General features: G+C 45.0%; 2 protein-coding genes across 6 annotated transcripts in view; one reads left to right on the forward strand and one right to left on the reverse strand.

The window, feature by feature from the left end:
* LOC309610676 (sodium/glucose cotransporter 1) overlaps positions 1-19,729 on the forward strand; it is a 140,932-nt gene that overhangs the window by 82,565 nt on the left and 38,638 nt on the right. For all 5 annotated transcript variants that reach the window (XR_014234128.1, XR_014234129.1, XR_014234130.1 and 2 more), the window contains 5 exons: positions 5,045-5,149; positions 5,752-5,811; positions 6,982-7,086; positions 17,166-17,271; positions 18,356-18,436. Coding sequence is in view for 2 of the 5 variants with exons in the window: in XM_082353817.1 (XP_082209943.1) it covers positions 5,045-5,149; positions 5,752-5,811; positions 6,982-7,086; positions 17,166-17,271; positions 18,356-18,436 (457 nt within the window). In the remaining 3 variants the exon portion in view is untranslated. The remainder of the gene's footprint in view (positions 1-5,044; positions 5,150-5,751; positions 5,812-6,981; positions 7,087-17,165; positions 17,272-18,355; positions 18,437-19,729) is intronic.
* LOC309610681 (unconventional myosin-XVIIIb-like) overlaps positions 1-19,729 on the reverse strand; it is a 110,834-nt gene that overhangs the window by 12,350 nt on the left and 78,755 nt on the right. The gene's annotated exons all lie outside the window — the stretch shown is intronic.

Consider the following 19,729-nt stretch of genomic DNA (forward strand, 5'->3'; position numbering starts at 1 on the left):
CCAGTGAGAAGCAGACACATGAGAAGAGGACGCTTAACCTGGAGAAGATTTGAGGGTGGGTACAACCCCTGTCCTCAGATATTGGAAAGACTAGCTTGTGGAAGAGAGATTTGACTTGTTCTGTTGCACTGTAGAGGGCACAAGTAGGACTAAATGGGGAGATTTAAGCTCAAGGTAAAGAAGGACTTTGCAACCATTAGAGTTGTTCCACTATGGATTCAGCTGCCTTGTGAGGTGGGGCGTTCTCTGTCACTAGAGGCACACATCCAGAAGCTGACCTTCACTTGGTATGGGGGGAGAGGGGGGAGGGAGTGTTTCTGAGGGGATTCAAGCTGTGACATCTATGGGCCCATCCAGTTCTGGAAGATTCTGTGATCCTCTAATTTCTCCCTAGGTTTTTCCCTCCTGCCAACCTTCTAGGATAGGAAATTTAGGCAGTAAAGTATGATTGTGAATTCCCTAAAGTCAAAGGAAAACATAGTCTTTTTCTCTTTGTAATGTGACATTACATTATTTCCCCAATTACCATGCTGTGAAACCTGCTGGGTTTGGTCAGACCCAGCACATTTTGCACTGTGACAGCAAACCATCTAAATACTTGGAATGGCTTCTTGAGACCCATCAGAGAATGAGGAAGGCCTGGAAAGAAGTTAGTCAGAAGCAAGGTCAAGCTGGGAAAATTTCAGAGGAAGTCTGAAATCCTGAACTGAGAAGGAATGCGGGAGGAAATTACAGAGAAGGACAAGATGCTTCATAGGTCACTCCCTAGATGGGGCATGATTCCCAAGTGGGCATGAACATGGGTGAGGTGTGGACAGAGAGGGCTTTTGGGAAGTCAGAGTGATGAAAGCATTGTTAACAAGCTCCAGTGAGAGGAAGGGTGGTGTGAAAACCTGTCAGAGGAGTGTAGGTGATAAAGCAATGATGTATGTATTAACCTGCTTGGGCTGCCATGGCAAAGCACCACAGACTGAGTGGCTTGCACAACAGAAATTTATTTTGTCACAGTTCCAGAGGTTAGAAATCCAAGATCAAGGTGCTGTCAGGGTTGATTCTGGTGAGACCTCTCTTCCTGGCTTGTGGATGGCTGCCTTCTCTCTGTGCACATTCAGCGAGAGAGACAGAGACAGAGACAGAGAGAGAACTGGTGTCTCTTCCTCTTCTTATAAGGACCAGTCGTATTAGATTAGGCCTTAACCTTATGACCTAATTTAATCTTAATTTCCTCCCTAAAGACCCAATCTCCAAATATAGTCACATTGAGGGTTAGGACTTCAACATATGAATTTTGGAGGAACACAGTTCAGTCCATAACAGTGTCCATTGTAGCTCTTGTGAACTGTCTTTGAGGGTGAAGTGACTGTCCTCTTGGAGGAAAGAAAGGACACTGATTGAGGGCCCGCTGAGTGTGTCATTACTGATTCATAATCTCCTTTGATTCCTGCACAACCCTGTCATGGGAGAAGATTGAGGCTTGCAGATGTTATGATCACCCAGATTGGAAGAGGGCAAGAGATCATTCAGACTTTAATTTTTAAGCTCATGCTGCCTTCTCACTGGAGGGAACTTTAGCGTGAAATCTTGCTGAATTCCTGAGACTGCATCTTTAAACCCGGAACTGCCAGGAAAGACTGCTTGGCAGGCTCATTTGGGGGTCCGGAAGGGTCTCTGAATAGGGAAGTGACTTGATCAGAGTTGTGCTTTGGAGATGTCATATGGGTGGGGGGAGACTGGAGAGCACCTCGAAGCCTGTTAAGAAGCAATGACAGCCTGTACAAGGGCGATGTAAAAAGTGCTAGCTGCCTATGCCATTGTGAAGGCAGAGTCAGGGTTTTGTAAATAACTGAGTGCAGGTCATGGGGCGAAGCGGGGGAGGTTGGATGAGGCCAAGGTGAGCGACTGGAGAACAGTAGTGACCATGATAGAAATGAACTGAACCTGGACTAATACCCCCAAAGCTCCCCTGGCCCCCATTCCATCAGATGGTGAAGGGCTGCCTCAGGAAAGCCTACAACTGCTTAAAGACCACTGTCCCCCTTTGGGGGGATCTTGGAGAGAAATTCTTGAACTTAAGGTTAATCTAATGCAGTTAATCATTACTGGTAATTATGCTCTTAATAGTATAACATTAGGCTTAATAATTTATCAAGTGAGAGATGGTAAATGAAAAAAAAAGATAATGTGTAATGACAGGCAGGCTACATGCAGAAGGGAATCCTGATTAAAAGTGAACTGTTATCCCCACCAAGCTCTGAGGAGAAGGAGGAGGTGGATGTGTTTAAACAGCCTGCTTTCCTCTCAGTTTCTCCTTCTCCTCCTTCTTCTTCTGCATCACAAAGCATTTTACTGTTTGTGCTATAATGAGGATGAAATGCAGTCTAGAGCAATAGAATTTTTACACAATGAGAATTCCACTTATGGTCAGAGCCAATGGTTATATACTTCTTTATGCAAAGCTTACTGGGTCCTATTCTTTTAACAAAGGCAAGCATGCATATGTTGTACAACACACTTTAGAGTACAGATAACAAAATATTAAACTCTTAAGCAGCAATAATCAAAGTACACAGTTTCCCGTCTTAATGAATGATGTCCACCCGTTACTAAAGTCCCGAATCTAGGGGTTACCCTTGATTACCCTTTCCCGCATTTCCCACGTCTGATACATCAACAGGGCTCATCAACTTTGTTTCTAAAATGTACTCCAATCTCTATGCTTGTCTTTATCTCAACTGCCACCACCTGAGACCAAGCCGCTATGCCCTGTTACCTACAGGCAGCAACTGCCTCCCACATGGTTTTTTGTTTTCTCTCTTGCCCCCAACACTACACTCTCCACATGCTTGAGAGCAATACTTAAAAACAAGTTAGATCCTTTCCCTCCCCTGCTTGAAACCCTCCAGTGGCTTCCCATCAGACAGAGTAAAATCCACACTCCTATCCTGGCTTGCTAGGACCTACGTGATGTATCCCCTCCCAACTTTCCAGCCTCATCTCACACCACCCACCACACTCCAGCTACTCTGGCCTTCTTTCTGCTTCCCAACCATGATGACCTTCTCACTTGGGCAGGGGGTGGGGGGTTGGTCTTTGCTTTGCTGGAACGCTTTCCCTCTGATCTCAGCATGGTTGACTTCTTTTATCATCTTGATCTCAGCTTAGAGGGCACGCCACAGAGGGACCTTTCCCAGACTAAAGCAGTCGCTCTATCTATCACACCTTCTCTATTCTCTTCACAGCACTTAACCAGTCTCTGATCTTTTTTGTTGTTGGTGGTGGTGCTTTTCATACAGGAATCCCCAGTGTCTAGAATGGCACTTAACACATTGAGTAGGTGCTAAGTTAATATTTGTTGAGTGAATGAATGAAGGCACTTACACCACTGTCTCTTCATCATTCTGGAGACCTCCTGGCCCGGCCTTCAGAGATCTCCCTCTCCTCTGACTTAGCATATGGCACTAAGCACCCACTGTTTTATATCGAGGAACAGTTAGGACAGTTTCTTGGAGTAATCTGCCTTTTGGGAAATATGTGTTTTGTTCCAAATTTGAACCATATTAGGGATATTAGACAAATAACTACCAGCCTCCCCCAATTGCTCAGCAAGACTGGGGATAATTATACTAGTTTGGTGATCATCAAATGTTGTTATGCCTTCTCCTCCTGGGTACAGAAAAGCTCTAGAACTTTTTGGAGTTCTCTTGGACCTCAGAGGCGGTTGAGTTGATGGTACAGTACCATGATTGGTCAGTTCAAAATCCCTCTCTTGTTTCACCTGATACTTTCTCCTTCACCTCCTATTCAAAAATCCCATTCTCTGGACTTGAGGATATGGGGAGGGGGAGGGGTGAGATGTGACAGGGTGAGAGAGTGTCATGGACATATATACACTACCAAATGTAAAATAGATAGCTAGTGGGAAGCAGCTGCATAGCACAGGGAGATCAGCTCGGTGCTTTGTGACCACCTAGAGGGGTGGGATAGGGAGGGTGGGAGGGAGGGAGATGCAAGAGGGAAGAGATATGGGAACATATGTATATGTATAACTGATTTACTTTGTTATAAAGCAGAAACTAACACACCATTGTAAAGCAATTATACTCCAATAAAGATGTTTAAAAAAAAAAAAATCCCATTCTCCTTTCCTCTCCCAGGCTTCAACTCTTGGATATTTAGTATATGTCCTTCCAATTTGTCTTCTAACCTATGTTTTTAGACATATGTATATCTTTGAAAAATGCAGTGTTTTGTGCATGTATCCATAGGACCTTTGTAAAAAAATAAAAATACTATATCGAGGGAATTCCACAGCGTTCCAGTGGTTAGGACTCCATGCTTCCACTGTCCGGGGCCTGCGTTTGATCCCTGGTTGGGGAACTAAGATCCCACAAGCCGCGTGGTGCGGCCAAAAAAACTACTATATTGACTTAGAGAGTTATTATTATTAGCATCTCTTGTTACTTGGGAGCTCATGTGATTACAGAATTTAACAGCTAAGAGTCACTTGGAAATTATTGGCTCTACCCCCTGCCTTCTTTGACAAATGACAAGTAACTGACGTCCAGAGGCTTCCTTTTAAATGATTTCTTTCAACAAAACTGTCCACATTTCCTGAGATCCTGTATTGGTCAAGGTCCCAAGTCAGGAGTGCTGGGGGACACAGAGATGAATGGCACAGGTCCTGCTCCTGAGCCCTCAGCCGCTGGGGAGACTTCCAGAGGAGGCAGGTCGGGCTGTGGAGCTTCCCATGCCTTCTTGACTGTTGCGCATTGGGCTCACAAAGGACTCACAGAGATCTGATTTGGGGATGCATCCCACGACTCCTTCCCCAGTCCTCTCCTTTTTATCTTTGCTATTACCCAAGTCCTCACATCTGCCTTCTGAACCAGTGGTCCCGGCAGACTCCAACATAGTCAAGTTCCTGGCTGGCCTCTGCTCTTTCTTGTCCTTCTCTTGGATGACATGTCTCTTCTATCTTTGGTGCACCCCTGAGTGTCCTGGTGAAGCATGGAGTTCTCACTTGACCTTCTCTTTGTGTTTCCAGATTGGAGCCTCTCTGTTCGCCAGTAACATCGGAAGCGGCCACTTTGTGGGACTGGCGGGAACGGGAGCAGCTGCAGGCATCGCCACTGGGGGCTTTGAATGGAACGTGAGTAACGTCAGAGACACTGTGTCCTGGAGCTGGAAGGATCTTTAGCTGTCAGCCAGCCCAGTCTACACTCAGAGATGTTCTAGATGTTAGAGAACCTCCCAGGGCCACCTTGGAGTACAGATGGATGAGGGGCACAGCTTCAGGAACCCCAGGGTCCTGCTCCCCTTCCACCACGAGAAATCACTGATTTGATGGCGATAGTGTTTCTTTCTTCTTTTAAAAAGCCAACCCCTCCTGTACCCTTTCAGCCATATCAAGAGGTTTGGAAATACCACCAGATTTCCATTATTATTATTTTTTTTAATTTTAAAAGCTCTCTAAATGATATTTTACTCCTGTAAACCAGGGAAGAAGCAAAAGGAGCTGTGATGTCAGTGGGCAGCCCCCCGGGTTCCTCTCCACTGTTGCCCAACTGTTGTTCCTGTGGACCAATCAGGCATCAAAGGCCTTCTCCAAGCACTGATGGCCACTTAGGGAGTTGTGCCCAGAGCCCAAAGAGAAAATGCTGGGTGGATGGTCTGCAGCAGCTGCAAGCCCTGCAGGCAGCGGGATGGGCTAAGGTTCCTCCTGGTTTGACTACACCTCTTTTTTGGTTTCAGGCCCTTTTTTTGGTGGTTGTGCTGGGCTGGGTGTTTGTCCCCATTTACATTAAGGCAGGGGTAAGTATTTGCTCTGTTATTATGTAATATATATTTCCTGCTGGCAAATATCTGTGTGAACTTGGTCCTCCTGGAGGGCAGAGGAGACTTTCTGAGATAAGAGCCTATGACTTGGCTCTCTTTCCTGGGTTATAAAGTTCCTGACTGCTCTCAGGGGCATTCAACAGATCTACTTGGCCACGACTTGTCCCTCTAGGAAGCCCTCCTAAGCAACTTCACTCTATTCAGCATTGAAAGCATCACATCCCCTCAGTCTGGGTGAATACTTGCAAGGCACTGTCGTGCATTTGCACATGATACGTAACTGTCTGCCTCAGCCCCTGGAACAGAAGCAACATGAGAAAAAGAACCATATTTTCCCTTTATTTAAAAACATCAGCAGCCTTTGTTTGCTGAGCATGCATCTGGTACTCAACTACCAAATGCATGCTCGGTCTCTTGACTAAACCTCTGACGTTTTACATAAGAGAGCTTTAGCAACATCTGTCCATTGAGATATAATGAGCAGCTACCATGTGTACGTCTATACATTAGGAGCTGAAATCAATAAGAAAGAGGCACAGGCAGACTCTGCATCTTCTGGAGGCTCATGGACTGCCGGTGATACATGTCTGATTCCAGGAGACAGCAGGCTCAGGGTTGAGGACACGAGACAGAGTGTGGTTGGAATTTGCAGAAAGGAACTGGGAGAGCAGTTGAGCTGGCCTGCAGCCACAGTCCTTGGCAAGGCTTATGTGCAGAGCAGGGTGAAGCACACACCCAGCCTGGACACCTTTTTTGGTGCACTGAAAAGGTACCACCGTGGTTATGATGGCTTGTTCACAGAAGGTGCTTTGTATAGGACTATCTATTTATCTATCCCCTCCTCCTTCAGGGCAAGGATCTGCCTTCTTGGTTATGTGCAGGCATGTGTTCATTAAAAAAATTGTTTATTGGGCCCTTCTATGTCCTGGGATGATACCTAGCTGCCTCTGCAGTGGTAGGGCATGTGGGATGGAGATGAGCAAATGGATGGAGGATGGGGACATCTGGCCACCTCGCAGACTTCTCTGACCAACGAAGGTTAACCCTTGATTATACCTCTGACACTGGGGTGGATGCCTCTGTTCTGCTTGCTCTGGGCCTTCTGATCACTCAGACTGGCAGTGACCGCCCTTCCATCCCATGCAGGTGGTGACGATGCCAGAGTACCTGCGGAAGCGATTTGGAGGCAAGCGGATCCAGGTCTACCTCTCTGTTCTGTCCCTGTTGCTGTACGTTTTCACCAAGATCTCGGTGAGTCCTCTGCCCTAGGGGCTGAGCACCGGCTGTCTCAGAACCTGCCTACCCTCACTCCTCAGCACATGCTGGCCCACCAAAGGGCAGTGCTATATGTTTCTATTAACTCGGTCCCTTAGGCCTTTTTGCTTCTGAGAGTAAAGCCCTATTTCACACATCAAGGAGTGAACACATGGAACTCCTTATCCTCTACTGTGGGGAAGGTTGAAGACATAACGGTTCAAGAAGGTTCAGTGAAAGCTGTTCTTAACAGAAGATTAAAAGGGAGTTAGGGATGCCTGAGGGCTGGCCCGGACCTTAGAGGTAGCTGTAAGCCTTTATGCCCTGTCAGGGTCAGAATCTGGCTCCAAGTGACATTTCTGATGCGCTTAAACATGGGCAGTCAGTGGCAACTCTGGAAGGGACCTCAGAGATTATTCCCCCTCTTCCTTCGTGAACAGGGAAACAAACTCTGGGGATGGAGATTCTTGCTCAGGAGTAGAACCCAGACTGCTGGCTCCAGCTCGCTGTCCTTTTCACTGCACAAGGCTTCTTATATTCGTTCAGAATCAGCTCCCTGGGCCTTTAGTTGCTAACCCTCCAGGGGATTTTTGCTCTCTCTGAACCCAACCACTGGGGTGGACCTCCTTCCATTTAGCCTGCCTCCCTGCCAACCTGGAGCTGCAGGCCCCAATATGCAGAGCTGAGATTTCTCAGGGATTGGCTGGCCTTTGGGGTGTGTTTGAAAGCTGTGCAGAGCTCTTGGCTGACCCACTGGAGCAAGACTTGAATTCCTTCTTTACTTCTCTTTTCCTTTCTTGAAAATGTTCAAGTCAACTCCTTTTGATGGTAAAACAAAACAAAGCGAAAGACCCAGGAAACCATTGAAGTTCTGAGATATATTCCCCCTGACAGCCCAAAAGATGGCAGGAAGAAAAAAGTCTGCTTATAGGTCTTGCCTGGAATTTTTTTTTTTAATCCCTAAGGAGATTGTCAGTCTGATAAAGGTTAAAGCGACAGTGGAAAAAAAATTTTAAAGAAGGAAAATGTGAATGAAGAATAACAGAAAGAAAATAGGACCTTGGTAAGAACACTATCTAGGAGAATAATTGGAGGAAGCATGGGGTTGTGGAGGAGCTGGGCTTCTGCTCTACTGCTCGCCAGCAGTGACCTGGGGCCAGTAGCATATTGCTTTACTTCTCTGGAGCTTAGCTTCTTTGTGAGTAGGATGGGGATAAAAATTCCGCCTCGCCTACCTCCCTGGGTGGTAGTGAGGATCAAATGGATTTTCTTGAAAACATGAAGCGTTTTTGGGATGTAAGATATGATGATGATGAACATGAGAACCATCGATGCTCCCTGTAAGAAGCTCCCTGGATTGCTTCAGCACCCTAACCTAGCTAGAGAAGAAGGCTATATATTCTGGATACTAGGCCCTTATCAGATATATCAGATATATGATTTGCAAATATTTTCTCCCATTCTTGAGGTTGTCTTTTCACTTTCTTGGTAGTGTCCTTTGATGCATAAAAGTTTTAAATCTTGATAGAGTCTAGTTTATCTTTTTTTTCCTTTTGTTGTTCATGCTTTTGGTGTCATTTCTAACAATCCATTGCCAAATCCAAGGGCAGAGAGAGAAATGGCATTTTCTGTGCTCACATAGGAAGTGGTTCCAGCTTTCCCCCTTAGCCAGCAGTTACAAAGTACTCACTGCTGTATCAGAGGGGTTATCTCATTGGCTATGGTCAGTTTTCCTCTTTTTTCTTGTCTTTCCTCATCTAGCACCGAAGGTGAGATTGGACCAATCTCCGCACTTGTAAAAGATCTGCCCTGGCTGAAATCTGAGTCAGCTGGATCTGAACTGAGCCTTCTCCTCTAGTTAGGTAGGGTAATGAAAAAATAGCAGCTCGTGCTTTTATTGCCCTGATTACTTAAAAGTGAGAAAACAACAAATTAGATAACATTTTCAATTTTTTTAATTTTGGAAAATTTCAAACATACACAAGCAGAGATAGAATAGTATAATGAGTACTCATGGACCTAATTCTCATCACTTGGCTTTCACAATGAACAATATTTTGCCATTCTTGGTTCATCTCTCCCCTTCCATCTTTTTTCTCCAACAGTATTTTAAGTCAAATCCCAGACATCATGTCATTTCACTGTAAATTCTTCGGAACGCACCTTTAACTTTTAAAGAACTTAACCATTGTGCCATTATCATGCTTAACAAAATTTATAGTAATTTCTTAATTTAAGTAGTTTAATACCTGGTCCATATCCAGATTTTCCTGATTATCTGAAAAATGTCTTCTTACAGTTGATTTGTTTGAATCAGGATTCAAATGAAATCTATACATTGCATTTGACTATTGCTTCTTTAGAGGAAATGTATATATATCTTCAGCCTACCACAATAATTTTTCCCTTTTATGTTATTACTTTCTACATGCATACACTATTTTTTTTTGACTGGGTTGTCTTTTTTGATGTTGAGTTGAAAGTGTTCTTTATATATTCTGAATACTAGACCCTTATCTGGTACATAATTTGCAAATATTCTCCCATTCTGTAGGTTGTCTTTTCACTTTCTTTCGTGTCCTTTGATGCACAAAGGTTTTAAATCTTGATGAAGTCTGATTTATCTGTTTTTTCTTTTGTTGCTCATGCTTTTGGTGTCATTCCTAAGAACCCATTGGCAAATCCAAGATCATGAAGATTGAATGCTAGGTTTGTTCCTAAGAGTTTTATAGTCTTAGCTCTTACATTCAGATATTTGATCCATTTTGAGTGATTTTTGTATATGATGTGAAGTAAAGTCCAGTTCTCCCAGAACCGTTTGTTGAAGAGACTTTCATGTCCCCACTGAATGGTCTCAGTGGGAACATGTGCTCCGGGATTGGACTAATAGGGCTTTGTCTTGGAGTTGGGATTGACACCCAGCCTTACTGCTCCCTCCCTGCCCAGCTTCCTGACATAAAGTGCTACTGCCCTTGACTGGTGCCTGTGTGCTTTCCCTGCCTATGTGATGATTCCACCTCCTTCACTTTCTCCTCCTTTCCTTCAGGGTAGTTCTTAGTTATAAGATGAAAAGCCTGGGCATTTCAGTCTTATTTCCTTAGAGACTGGTGTGCATAGCCTGGACTGGGAGTTGCTGGGAGGGGTAGAGAAATCGGGCTTCCTGAGGGAGGGAAGGTCAGGTGCAAGAAGAGAAAAGGAATGTAAGTGGGAGGGTGGGGAGGTGACCCTGGCACTAGTGGAGGTTGGTGAGGGAACTGCTCCTTGCTCCTTGGTTCAGCTTGTGAGGTAGCACCTGTCTACTAAGCATGTAGAGGAGGGCACTGGGATTCCCCTTCTTGGAAGCAAGCCTTCTCCAAGTCCACAGTTCAGGTGGGTGAAAGTCTGTTGGCTGACCTTTGCCCTTGAAGCTGATGTAGCAGTAGTCATAAAAATAAACTTACTGCTCAATCTCTTTGCCTGCCTTCCCAATCACCTCACCTATTGTTCAGGTTACTGATTAACCCTCCCTGGACTTGGGAGCCCCCAGGTATCTGAGGGGCAGCCTCCCTCAACTCAGACCCTGATGGAGTCCATCCCCCAGCAGTTGGCTTTTTCTGAATTTTACTTTTGAACAGTATTTAGTATGATCTGCCCCCTTTCTGTGTGATTTCTGCGGCTCCTTACTGGAGGCCTTGCCCAATGTCCTACCAGCTCCACCTGCTGCCCAGAGCCAGCAATCCCTTGAATAATGCACACGAAGGATGATAGCTGCCTTTTATTTGGTGCCAATAGCTTTACTTAGTCTCCAGTACGGGCTTAACTTATTCCATCTCCAGTCCTCATAAGAGTTCTGTGCAGGTGGGGATTTTTATTTAATTTTCCACTTGATGGAAGAGAAAACTGAGTCTCAGAGAAGTTAAGTAATTTGTCCCAAATCACATAGCTAGTGTATTGCAAAGCCAGGACTGGAGTCTGGGTCTCTCTAGTCCCAGCGTCTGTGTTCTCACAATTCTGCTCTGTGCTTGGATGGGATGAAGGCATAGGATAACAGGATAGATCATCTAGTTCTATGATCTATGCTCCCATTTTACAGAGAAGAGAAGGGGCTTTGTGGGGTTAAACAGTAGCAGAACTAGATTGAGAAGCAGAGTCCCTGATACTGAATCGAAACCTTTTGACATTATGTCCCCCTGCCTTCTAAGGCCAGTACAAACAAGTCAAAATTCAAGACCTTGGGGAAAATTAAAATAGCCAGTTAAGTGACCTTCCAATTTAAATGAGTTTCTGAGAGTAGGATTTGAGAGGACTGTGAAGGGAGAACATCAGCTGCACACTGGGTGTATAAGGGATCTGAAGGTGGGACATCTAGGCAGTGGGGAAGGGCAGGGAAGGGTCGGACAGGCAAGACTTTGTAAATTTGGCTGACTTCAGTTTCACCATGGGTCACAGAGCATGAAATCTTTAAAAGAATTACACTGATATTGACTGTACTTGCTAGGAGCTCACATTAAGATACACGAGTTCAGGGCTTATGAACAAAAGGAAAGAATTGTTAGTTAATAGAGTAAGGTAATCATGTATTTACATTGCACACAAACAGAGATTAATCACTATTGTTGTGTGTGTGGGGAGGCATGGGTAAGAAGAGAGGAGTGGCCTTGTGATATCCATGTCCAGGCAGGGAACAATCAGGGACCTACCAGGAAGGCTTTGGGAGGATGCAGGGATCCAGTGGGCATGTAATTGATAGGAGAGAAAAAGTGAAATGCATTTCAGGTGGAGAGTCCCAGATGTGGCCCAGGCCATTGAACAGGGGTGGTGTGGCGTCTTGACTATGGCTGCCATCTTGTGGCTATGTCCTTTTGGTTTCTGAGACCCAGACTTGATTATTCCTCCATGTAATCCTGAATTTTATAGGCTCCTTCCCGCCCACCCACTCCACCCCAGCACCCTGCCTTACGAAGTTCAGTGAAGCATTCTGTTCTGTAAAATTTCCTGGCATTATCTATCTTATTCAAATGTGCACAATCACTTGAGATAAAGCCTCAGATTTTATGAATTACATGTGATGACCAAATGTCCCTATTTATATTTCCTGGGGCTATTATCACAGATCACAACTGTAATAAACTTATATAGCAACTATGCTATCTGTTTTGGATCCTTGGGTGAAAATAAGAGCTTCGGAGCTTGCTTACGTTTTGAATGCTTATCACCTGGTTCATTCACTCACAAATGGAAAGAGAAATTTGAGTAATGGGGCTCTCCATCTCAAACCTCATTGCCAGGCAAGATCTACTGGGTGCTCAGATACAACTAGGACTAGAATGGGCAGCAAATGCACACATGTAAAATCCCAGGATTTCAAACATCAGAGCTGAGACTAAACAAACTACCCAAGGCTCATGGTCAGAGACTGTTACTCTAAGAGGTTTTCCAACTGGATCTGTATTTATTGTCCCCTGTGAGTTCCATGGAGCTTGTTCAGCCAAACTTTCAAAGTGGTGGGCTAAATCCAACTTCCTGTTTCTGTAAATAAAGTTTTATTGGAACACAGCCATGCCCATTATTTGATGTATCATCTACGGCTGCTTTCATGCTTCAATGGCAGGCAGTCTTGAGCAGGTTGGAAAGAAACTGTATGGCCTGCAAAGCCTAAAACATGTATGAAGTGAGCCTTTACAGAAGAAGTTTGCTGACCCCTGGTCTAGAGGACCATAATTGTTTAATTCACTTCAAGTTAGTTTTGCTTAGCAGCACTGGGGAAATTTGCTTGTTCCCTTCTTCCCTCCCTCCCTCCCTTTTCCCCTACCTCCCTTCTTCCCTTCCTTCTTTCCTTTTTTTCTTCTTTATTAAGAGCTAAGAGTAGTTTAGAGAAGGAGCAATCTGAAATGAGCTGTGAAATAAATGATCTCATAGGATTAGAGGAGAGTTCTTTTATATCAAAGCTGGTGGTATATTCCCTATCCAGCCCCTGATTTTTATAAATAAAAAAGTAATGAAATGCTTCAAACATACAGTAAAGTACTATACTAATACCACCACCAGGATTCTGTAGATCTAAACAGCTTATCATTTTTTTAAAAAAGAAATAAAACAAAACAGATAAGGCTTATCTGTATCCTTTTGACCCTATTTCCTTCCTTCTTAAAAGGTAAACACTATCTTGAACTTGGTATGTATTCTTCTGGTCTATTTTTAAATATTTTTACTACATAATGTGTGTATAGCCATATATCCATAGAGAATGTATTGTGTTGTTAAATTTCTGCTTCTCTCACCTTTGGAACTGTAAGAAAAGTGATGGCATTTAAGAAAATCTGGAGTGGAAAAGCACCCATAACCCTATAACTCTAACATAGACATTTTCACATTTTGGCTTTGCCCATATTGTGTGCTTTCCTTTAGCGAGCTGCAATCAGAATATGCAAACCATATCGTGGTCATTCTCCCCCTTCTTAGTATCAAACTGTAAACATTTTCCCATATTTCCATCTTCATAATTATTATTTTTTTAGGGGCCATGAAATATAATTGTTGATATACAAATTTAAGCCAGCCACCTAAAAATCCTCTGGTGGACGAAAGGCTCTCAACAGTGGTCACTTTTGGGTCTAGTGATAGAAGTGGGACCACATTAACTTTTCAACGTATAACTTTTTGTGCTATTGTTTTTTATATCATACAACATAATTATTTTATTTTAAAGATAAGTAAACAACATTTTTTTTTAAATTAAAAAAGACCTTGCTCTCTGCAGAAAATATTCCAGACAGGAAAACCCTTACCTTTCAATGTTGTGGGAAGGTCATTGGATTTGGAGACAGAAAACTTGAGTTTTAGCCCTTGAGCAAGTCATTGACTTTTTCTCTCTCATCAGACAATTTACTTGTCCTGTTACCTTGATTTGAGAATCAGAACAATGTATGTATCTAAAAGTCCTTGGTCAACTGTAAAATCCCCTAAATATGGAGGAAAAAATACCCTAATGAAGTAAGGAAATGTTTGGGCACCTAGGAGACCCCAGGACAGATGTCAGAGCACCCCAGCTTACATAAGCTTAGCTATGGTGTCCCTAGGCACATCTGCTGGCTTTCAGGGTTCCAAGGACAGAAAGAATTTATTATTGAAGTTAAGAATGACTCATGGGAGGAAGCATTTGTTCTAGGTTTCTTCAATTCATGAGGGAGGTTTCCTTGGAATTCTTTATCTGCCCTGTTAGCTGGAAACAGAATGCATATCATAAGAACAAGATTTCGATTAGCCCAAGACTTCCCATAAGTCTTTATAGACTTTGTTTATTGTGTTATCTTAGGAGTTGTGAGTTACTTATTTGTGACTAATGATGGTAAGGCAAATATTAATGAGGGTATCATAGTCTACTATGGCATGTTGTCATAAAGCATTACAAATTAACTACTCTGGAAAGTAAACCAACCAAGGGCATTTTAAAGGCAGTAGCAGCCTTGGAATTTTTTTATAGCTCACTTATGCTTATTAGCTAATCCACTGAATCTAAAGTGTGCACATTTAACAGCATTCCAATGAATGGAGCCCCTTTAACTGAAATAACTTTAGTGACAGTACAGAGGCCTTGGAGGGGAGGCACTGGCATTGTGAATACTCATCACAATTTCAGGTGGCCCAGAGTGCAGTGTCAAGGAGGGGTGGCCATTTCACCCTTAGCGAGGCTAATGTGCAGCTGGGGGCTCTTTCTTCCTCTTCAGCTTAAGCTGCTGCAGAGGGCAAGGTAGAAGATGTCTCAGATCTGGGAGGGGAATGATTTCCTCGGCTGCAGGTCTTTCTCACTTCCAGCCACTGAGAATCACAAGCCCCAGGAGGCAGAGCTTTTCACTTTAAAGATGAGAACACTGAGACACAGAGAGGCAAAATGTTTTATTAAAGGTCACTCAGGCCTATAGTGGCAGCGCTGGGGTTAAAACCCAGGTCCTCTCACCACCAGCCCTGAGGGTGGGGGTCTCTTTCTAAGTCACCATCTCTCTCCCCACCTCCTGTGTCTGCCTTTCTTACTCTTCCAGGGAAGACAATGACAGTAGGTCCCCTGGGACTAGAGGATCTTCAGGGAGCTAAGGCACTAGGTCCTCAGGAGGGCCAACTTGGGGGAGGAGGCCGGGCATTAACACAGAAGCTTGGAGTTGGTGTGAGACGAGCTCTCTTCCAACCAGGAGGCAGGGAATAGGAGATTTGGTTGGTGGGGACCTGAGCCACTGGAGGGCACCGAGGAGCTGCAGGGAGGTGTAGAGGGAACAATAAAAATCGAGTGGAGATGCAAGGGCGCCCTTCCCCAGGGTTCTGATGGGGTGGCCCTTTACATGCCCTGAAATGTGTTCAGTTTTATGCAATACAACAGCCCTTTGTGGCATCTAGGGGAAATCAGGTTCTTTTGCATCTAGAGATTTGAAAACAAAAAATTCACCACCATCATCCCTTAATACTGTCCTCCTGGTAGTATTTTGGAGAGGACCTAAACATTCATTTTGGGTGACTCCAGTGCTCTCTGTTGGTTTAAATTAGCAACTGCACCATCCAGCCAAGTAGAAGGTTCTTTATGGAGCTAAATGAGGCAGGGGGAAAAAGAACTGCATCAAGAACTGGTGAATTCGGGGGTGAAGTGGGAGCAATTCTCCCTAAATTTACATGAGGTAATCTAGATAAATCCACCTATCAACAAGCCTGCCACACAAGAGGTTCGTGGTGATGCTCTGGTTGTGTCTGAGTCAAGATGGATCCCATCTGGGCAGAGGAGATAAAGTTACAATGTTGCTAACATCTCTCTCCACTCCAGGGTGAGGCAGGGTTTCCCTCTCATGGACTCCAGCACTCAAACTTGCTTTTGGGAATAGATCAGATAAACCTTTTACACTGAGGTGTAAATGAAGGATAATAGCTTAGAGCAGCAGTCTACAAAGTGGGTTGGGAGGAACCTCAAGGTGTTAATAGTTGTTCCTTGGCAAACAGAGTTCCATAGTTAAATAAGTTTGTGAAGGGTCATTTACTATGTTTTCCTCCTGGGGATTCACAGTATATTAGAGGCTCAGAGAAGTTGTGTGGTAAAGAAACTGCCTTAACTTTATTTAATCCAGTATTTCACAGACCTCTTTGACTATGGAATTCTTTTTTTTTTCTATCATGTAATATCTATTATCATCTTGAATAAACTTGTTGGGAAATTTAGGAATAGAGCATGACTCTCAGGTGTTCATATCATTTTTTTAAAAGTTAATTAATTAATTAATTAATTAATTCTTGGCTGTGTTGGGTCTTTGTTGCTGCGCACGGGCTTTCTCTAGTTGCGGTGAGCGGGGGCCACTCTTCGTTGTGGTGCACAGGCTTCTCATAGCAGTGGCTTCTCTTGTTGCGGAGCGCCGGCTCTAGGCGCACGGGCTTCAGCAGTTGTGGCTCGCGGGCTCTAGAGCGCAGGCTCAGTAGTAGTTGTAGTGCACGGGCTTAGTTGCTCTGCAGCATGTGGGATCTTCCTGGACCAGGGCTCGAACTCGTGTCCCATGCATTGGCAGGCAGATTCTTAACCACTGTGCCACCAGGAAAGTCTTCCTTTTGTTTTTTATTTTTATTTTATTGTGGTAAGAACATTTAGCTTGCCCTCTAGCCTCTTGACAGGTTTTGAGTGTATAATACATATTGTTGACTAGGTACGATGTTGTATGGCAGATCTTTAGAGCTTATTCATCTTACTTAACTGAAACATTATACCTGTTGATTAATAACTCCCCCTTCCTCCAGCCTCTGGTAACAGCCATTCCAGTCTCAGATTTTATGAGTTTGACTATTTTAGAAACCTCGTATACATGGAATTGTACACTACTTGTCTTTCATATTCTCAACTGGGGATAAAAATATGAACCTCTAATTGTGGGAGTTCAGCCAAAGGGCAAAGGGGTGTGGGCCAACGTGGGGCCTCGGAAATCACAGGCATCGGCACTACTTGGGGGTCGGCTTCTGCTAACCCCTCCAAGTTCTCCTCCCTGTCCCTGCTGCTGACGTGCCTCAGGCAGGCCCCGTGCACCCTGCAGCCAGCGGCCTCTCTCCCCCCAACCCCAGCTCTTCTCTCCTTCCAGGCAGACATCTTCTCTGGGGCCATATTCATCAACATGGCCTTGGGCCTGAATCTGTACCTGGCCATCTTTATCTTACTGGTAATCACTGCCCTTTACACAATCACAGGTGAGTCCCCTTGAATGACTCAGCCCAAGCCCAGCTCGGGGTTAGGCACTTGTGAAGACGTGGCTTCTCCTCTCAAGGAAGAGATCCACCCAGGAAAATGTTCGAGGAAACAGTTGTAGGTGGCCCCAGAAAAATCCAGTGTTGGTGGGAACAGTCAGGACAGCTTCTTACAGGAGGTGGGGCAGGGTTTGGCTTTGCAGGTTGTGGAGAGAACTTGGCTGAGTCGGGAGAAGCAGGGAGGGAGTGCCAGGCTCGGGGAGAGGTGGGAGCAAGGGAATGGAGTCAGGAATGGGAGTGGCAGGGCCAGGGCAGGGTGAGCAAGCAGATGAGTTCGGCTGGAGGAGGGGCGTCAATGGGAGGTAGCTGAGGGTGGGGGGTGTAGACGATGCTAAGACCTGATAGTTCAAGTGGGGTCACAGTGCGGGGGCCTTGGAAGCCAGACAGAGGCCTTGGATTTGATGTGACAGGGACTGGGAGGCACTGTAGGGAGGAAGGGAGGGAGTGACACACAGAGACCTTACAGGAAGGCTCCAGAGGTGACCAGAGAAGCTGGCAGCACTAGTGACCATGGGGCAACTTTGCAGAGGTTGCTCTGCCCAGTTAGGGGGGCCAGGGCCAGTGATGGAGCTTGCTGCCCAGCTGGAGCCCCATGGTGCTGGGGATAAGAAGTTACTCAGATGGCCTGAGAGAAGAGAGAGTGGACTGATTTGGTTATGTCCCCAGACATCTTGTAGAGATGTCAGCTCTTTGCTCTTCCCTGCCTTTGTTTGCGCAGATGCTTCTCACCATAGCCATTTCCTGGCTTAAAGCGGTCACATCAAGCTCTCTGTCCTCAAATAGGGAGAAACATTCTTTCCCCAAGGCCTTCCCAGCATTTCTGTGAAAAGTGGAGATACTGGAACATGCTGGGTGGCAGACCTCTGTAACAGGACAAGGGAGGGAAGGAAAGGAAGGCAGACTGAGGGGTGCAGAAGGTGTGCAGAGGGAGAGGAGTGGGGGTGGGGGTGAGGGTGGGGAAAAGAGGTGGGCTGACAGGTTGCCCTCCTACCTGAGGTTAGATGCCTTGTCTCCTTTGCTTGCTCAGGGGGCCTGGCGGCTGTGATTTACACGGACACCTTGCAGACGGTGATCATGCTGGTGGGGTCTTTTATCCTGACTGGGTTTGGTAAGTGGGGCTGGGGCAGGCTGAGGAGGTGGGGAGGCAGAGGTAGAGGCCCAGGGAGAAAAAACGAGTCCAGCCTCCTTGCCTACTGCTGACCTAGACAGTGAGCTGGGTATGCTCTGCTCTCCCCAGGGGAGTAGACTGGCCTAGATTGGCAGTCACTGTGGGTGTGCAAGGGACACCTTCCCTAGCCCTGGAGGTTTCAGGCTGGGCCCGGCCCAGACAATACCTGGATTCCTTGCTGCCCTCTCTAGGCAGTCTGGGCCATTGGGCCCCAGTGTGGGCCTCTGATGTCACAGAGGGGTCTTCTCTCCACAGAGAAACTGGACAAAAAAAGGATAAGGCTAAATATCCATTAGGCTAAATATATTTAAATATTGCATCTTAAATCTCAGATTATGTCATCTACATTTTGATGTTAAATGTCCTTTCTTTTATAAATTGACCATTTTCCTATTTATTTCCTGATTTGGTAAAATTTTAAAAATCAGCCACGAAGTAAGTCAGAAAGAGAAAAACAAATACTGTATGCTAACACATATATATGGAATAAAAAAAAAAAAGGCTCTGATGAACCTAGGGGCAGGACAGGAATAAAGACGCAGATGTAGAGAATGAACTTGAGAAGACTGTGGGGAGTGGGTAGGGGAAGCTGGTACAAAGTGAGAGAGTGGCATGGACATATATACACTACCAAATGTAAAATAGATAGCTAGTGGGAAGCAGCCGCATAGCACAGGGAGATCAGCTGGGTGCTTTGTGACCACCTAGAGGGGTGGGATGGGGAGGGTGGGAGGGAGGCTCTAGAGGGAGGGGATATGGGGATATATGTATACATATAGCTGATTCACTTTGTTATATGCAGAAACTAACACAACATTGTAAAGCAATTATACTCCAATAAAGATGTAAAAAATAAATTAATTAATTAATAAATAAATTTTAAAAAAAATCAGCCACTCTGTAGTCCCCATCCTCCCAGTTTTGAAATTTTATTTGTCTATGAAATCCTAAGGAGAAGACTGGAAACCCTACAAACAGAGGTATTTGTTATGGGAGGACATAAAATGCCATTTTATTTTTAAGGGGGCCCGTGCTCTCTGTGTGTCCTGTGAAGCCTCTTATCCTCTCTATGCTATGTTTTCCAAGAGCTTCCATTTGATTTTCCCCAGTGGTCCTCAGGGGTCTCGAGCAGGGGAAAGAATGCCTTATTCTGCAGGGCAGGGGCTGGAATGCCTTATTCCCACAGCCAAGAGGTGGCAGGGCTCCAGACTTCCTCACCCATTCTCTTCCATC

The sequence above is a fragment of the Balaenoptera borealis genome, assembly GCF_965194805.1.
Source record: "Balaenoptera borealis genome assembly, chromosome: 14".
Taxonomy (NCBI): domain Eukaryota; kingdom Metazoa; phylum Chordata; class Mammalia; order Artiodactyla; family Balaenopteridae; genus Balaenoptera; species Balaenoptera borealis.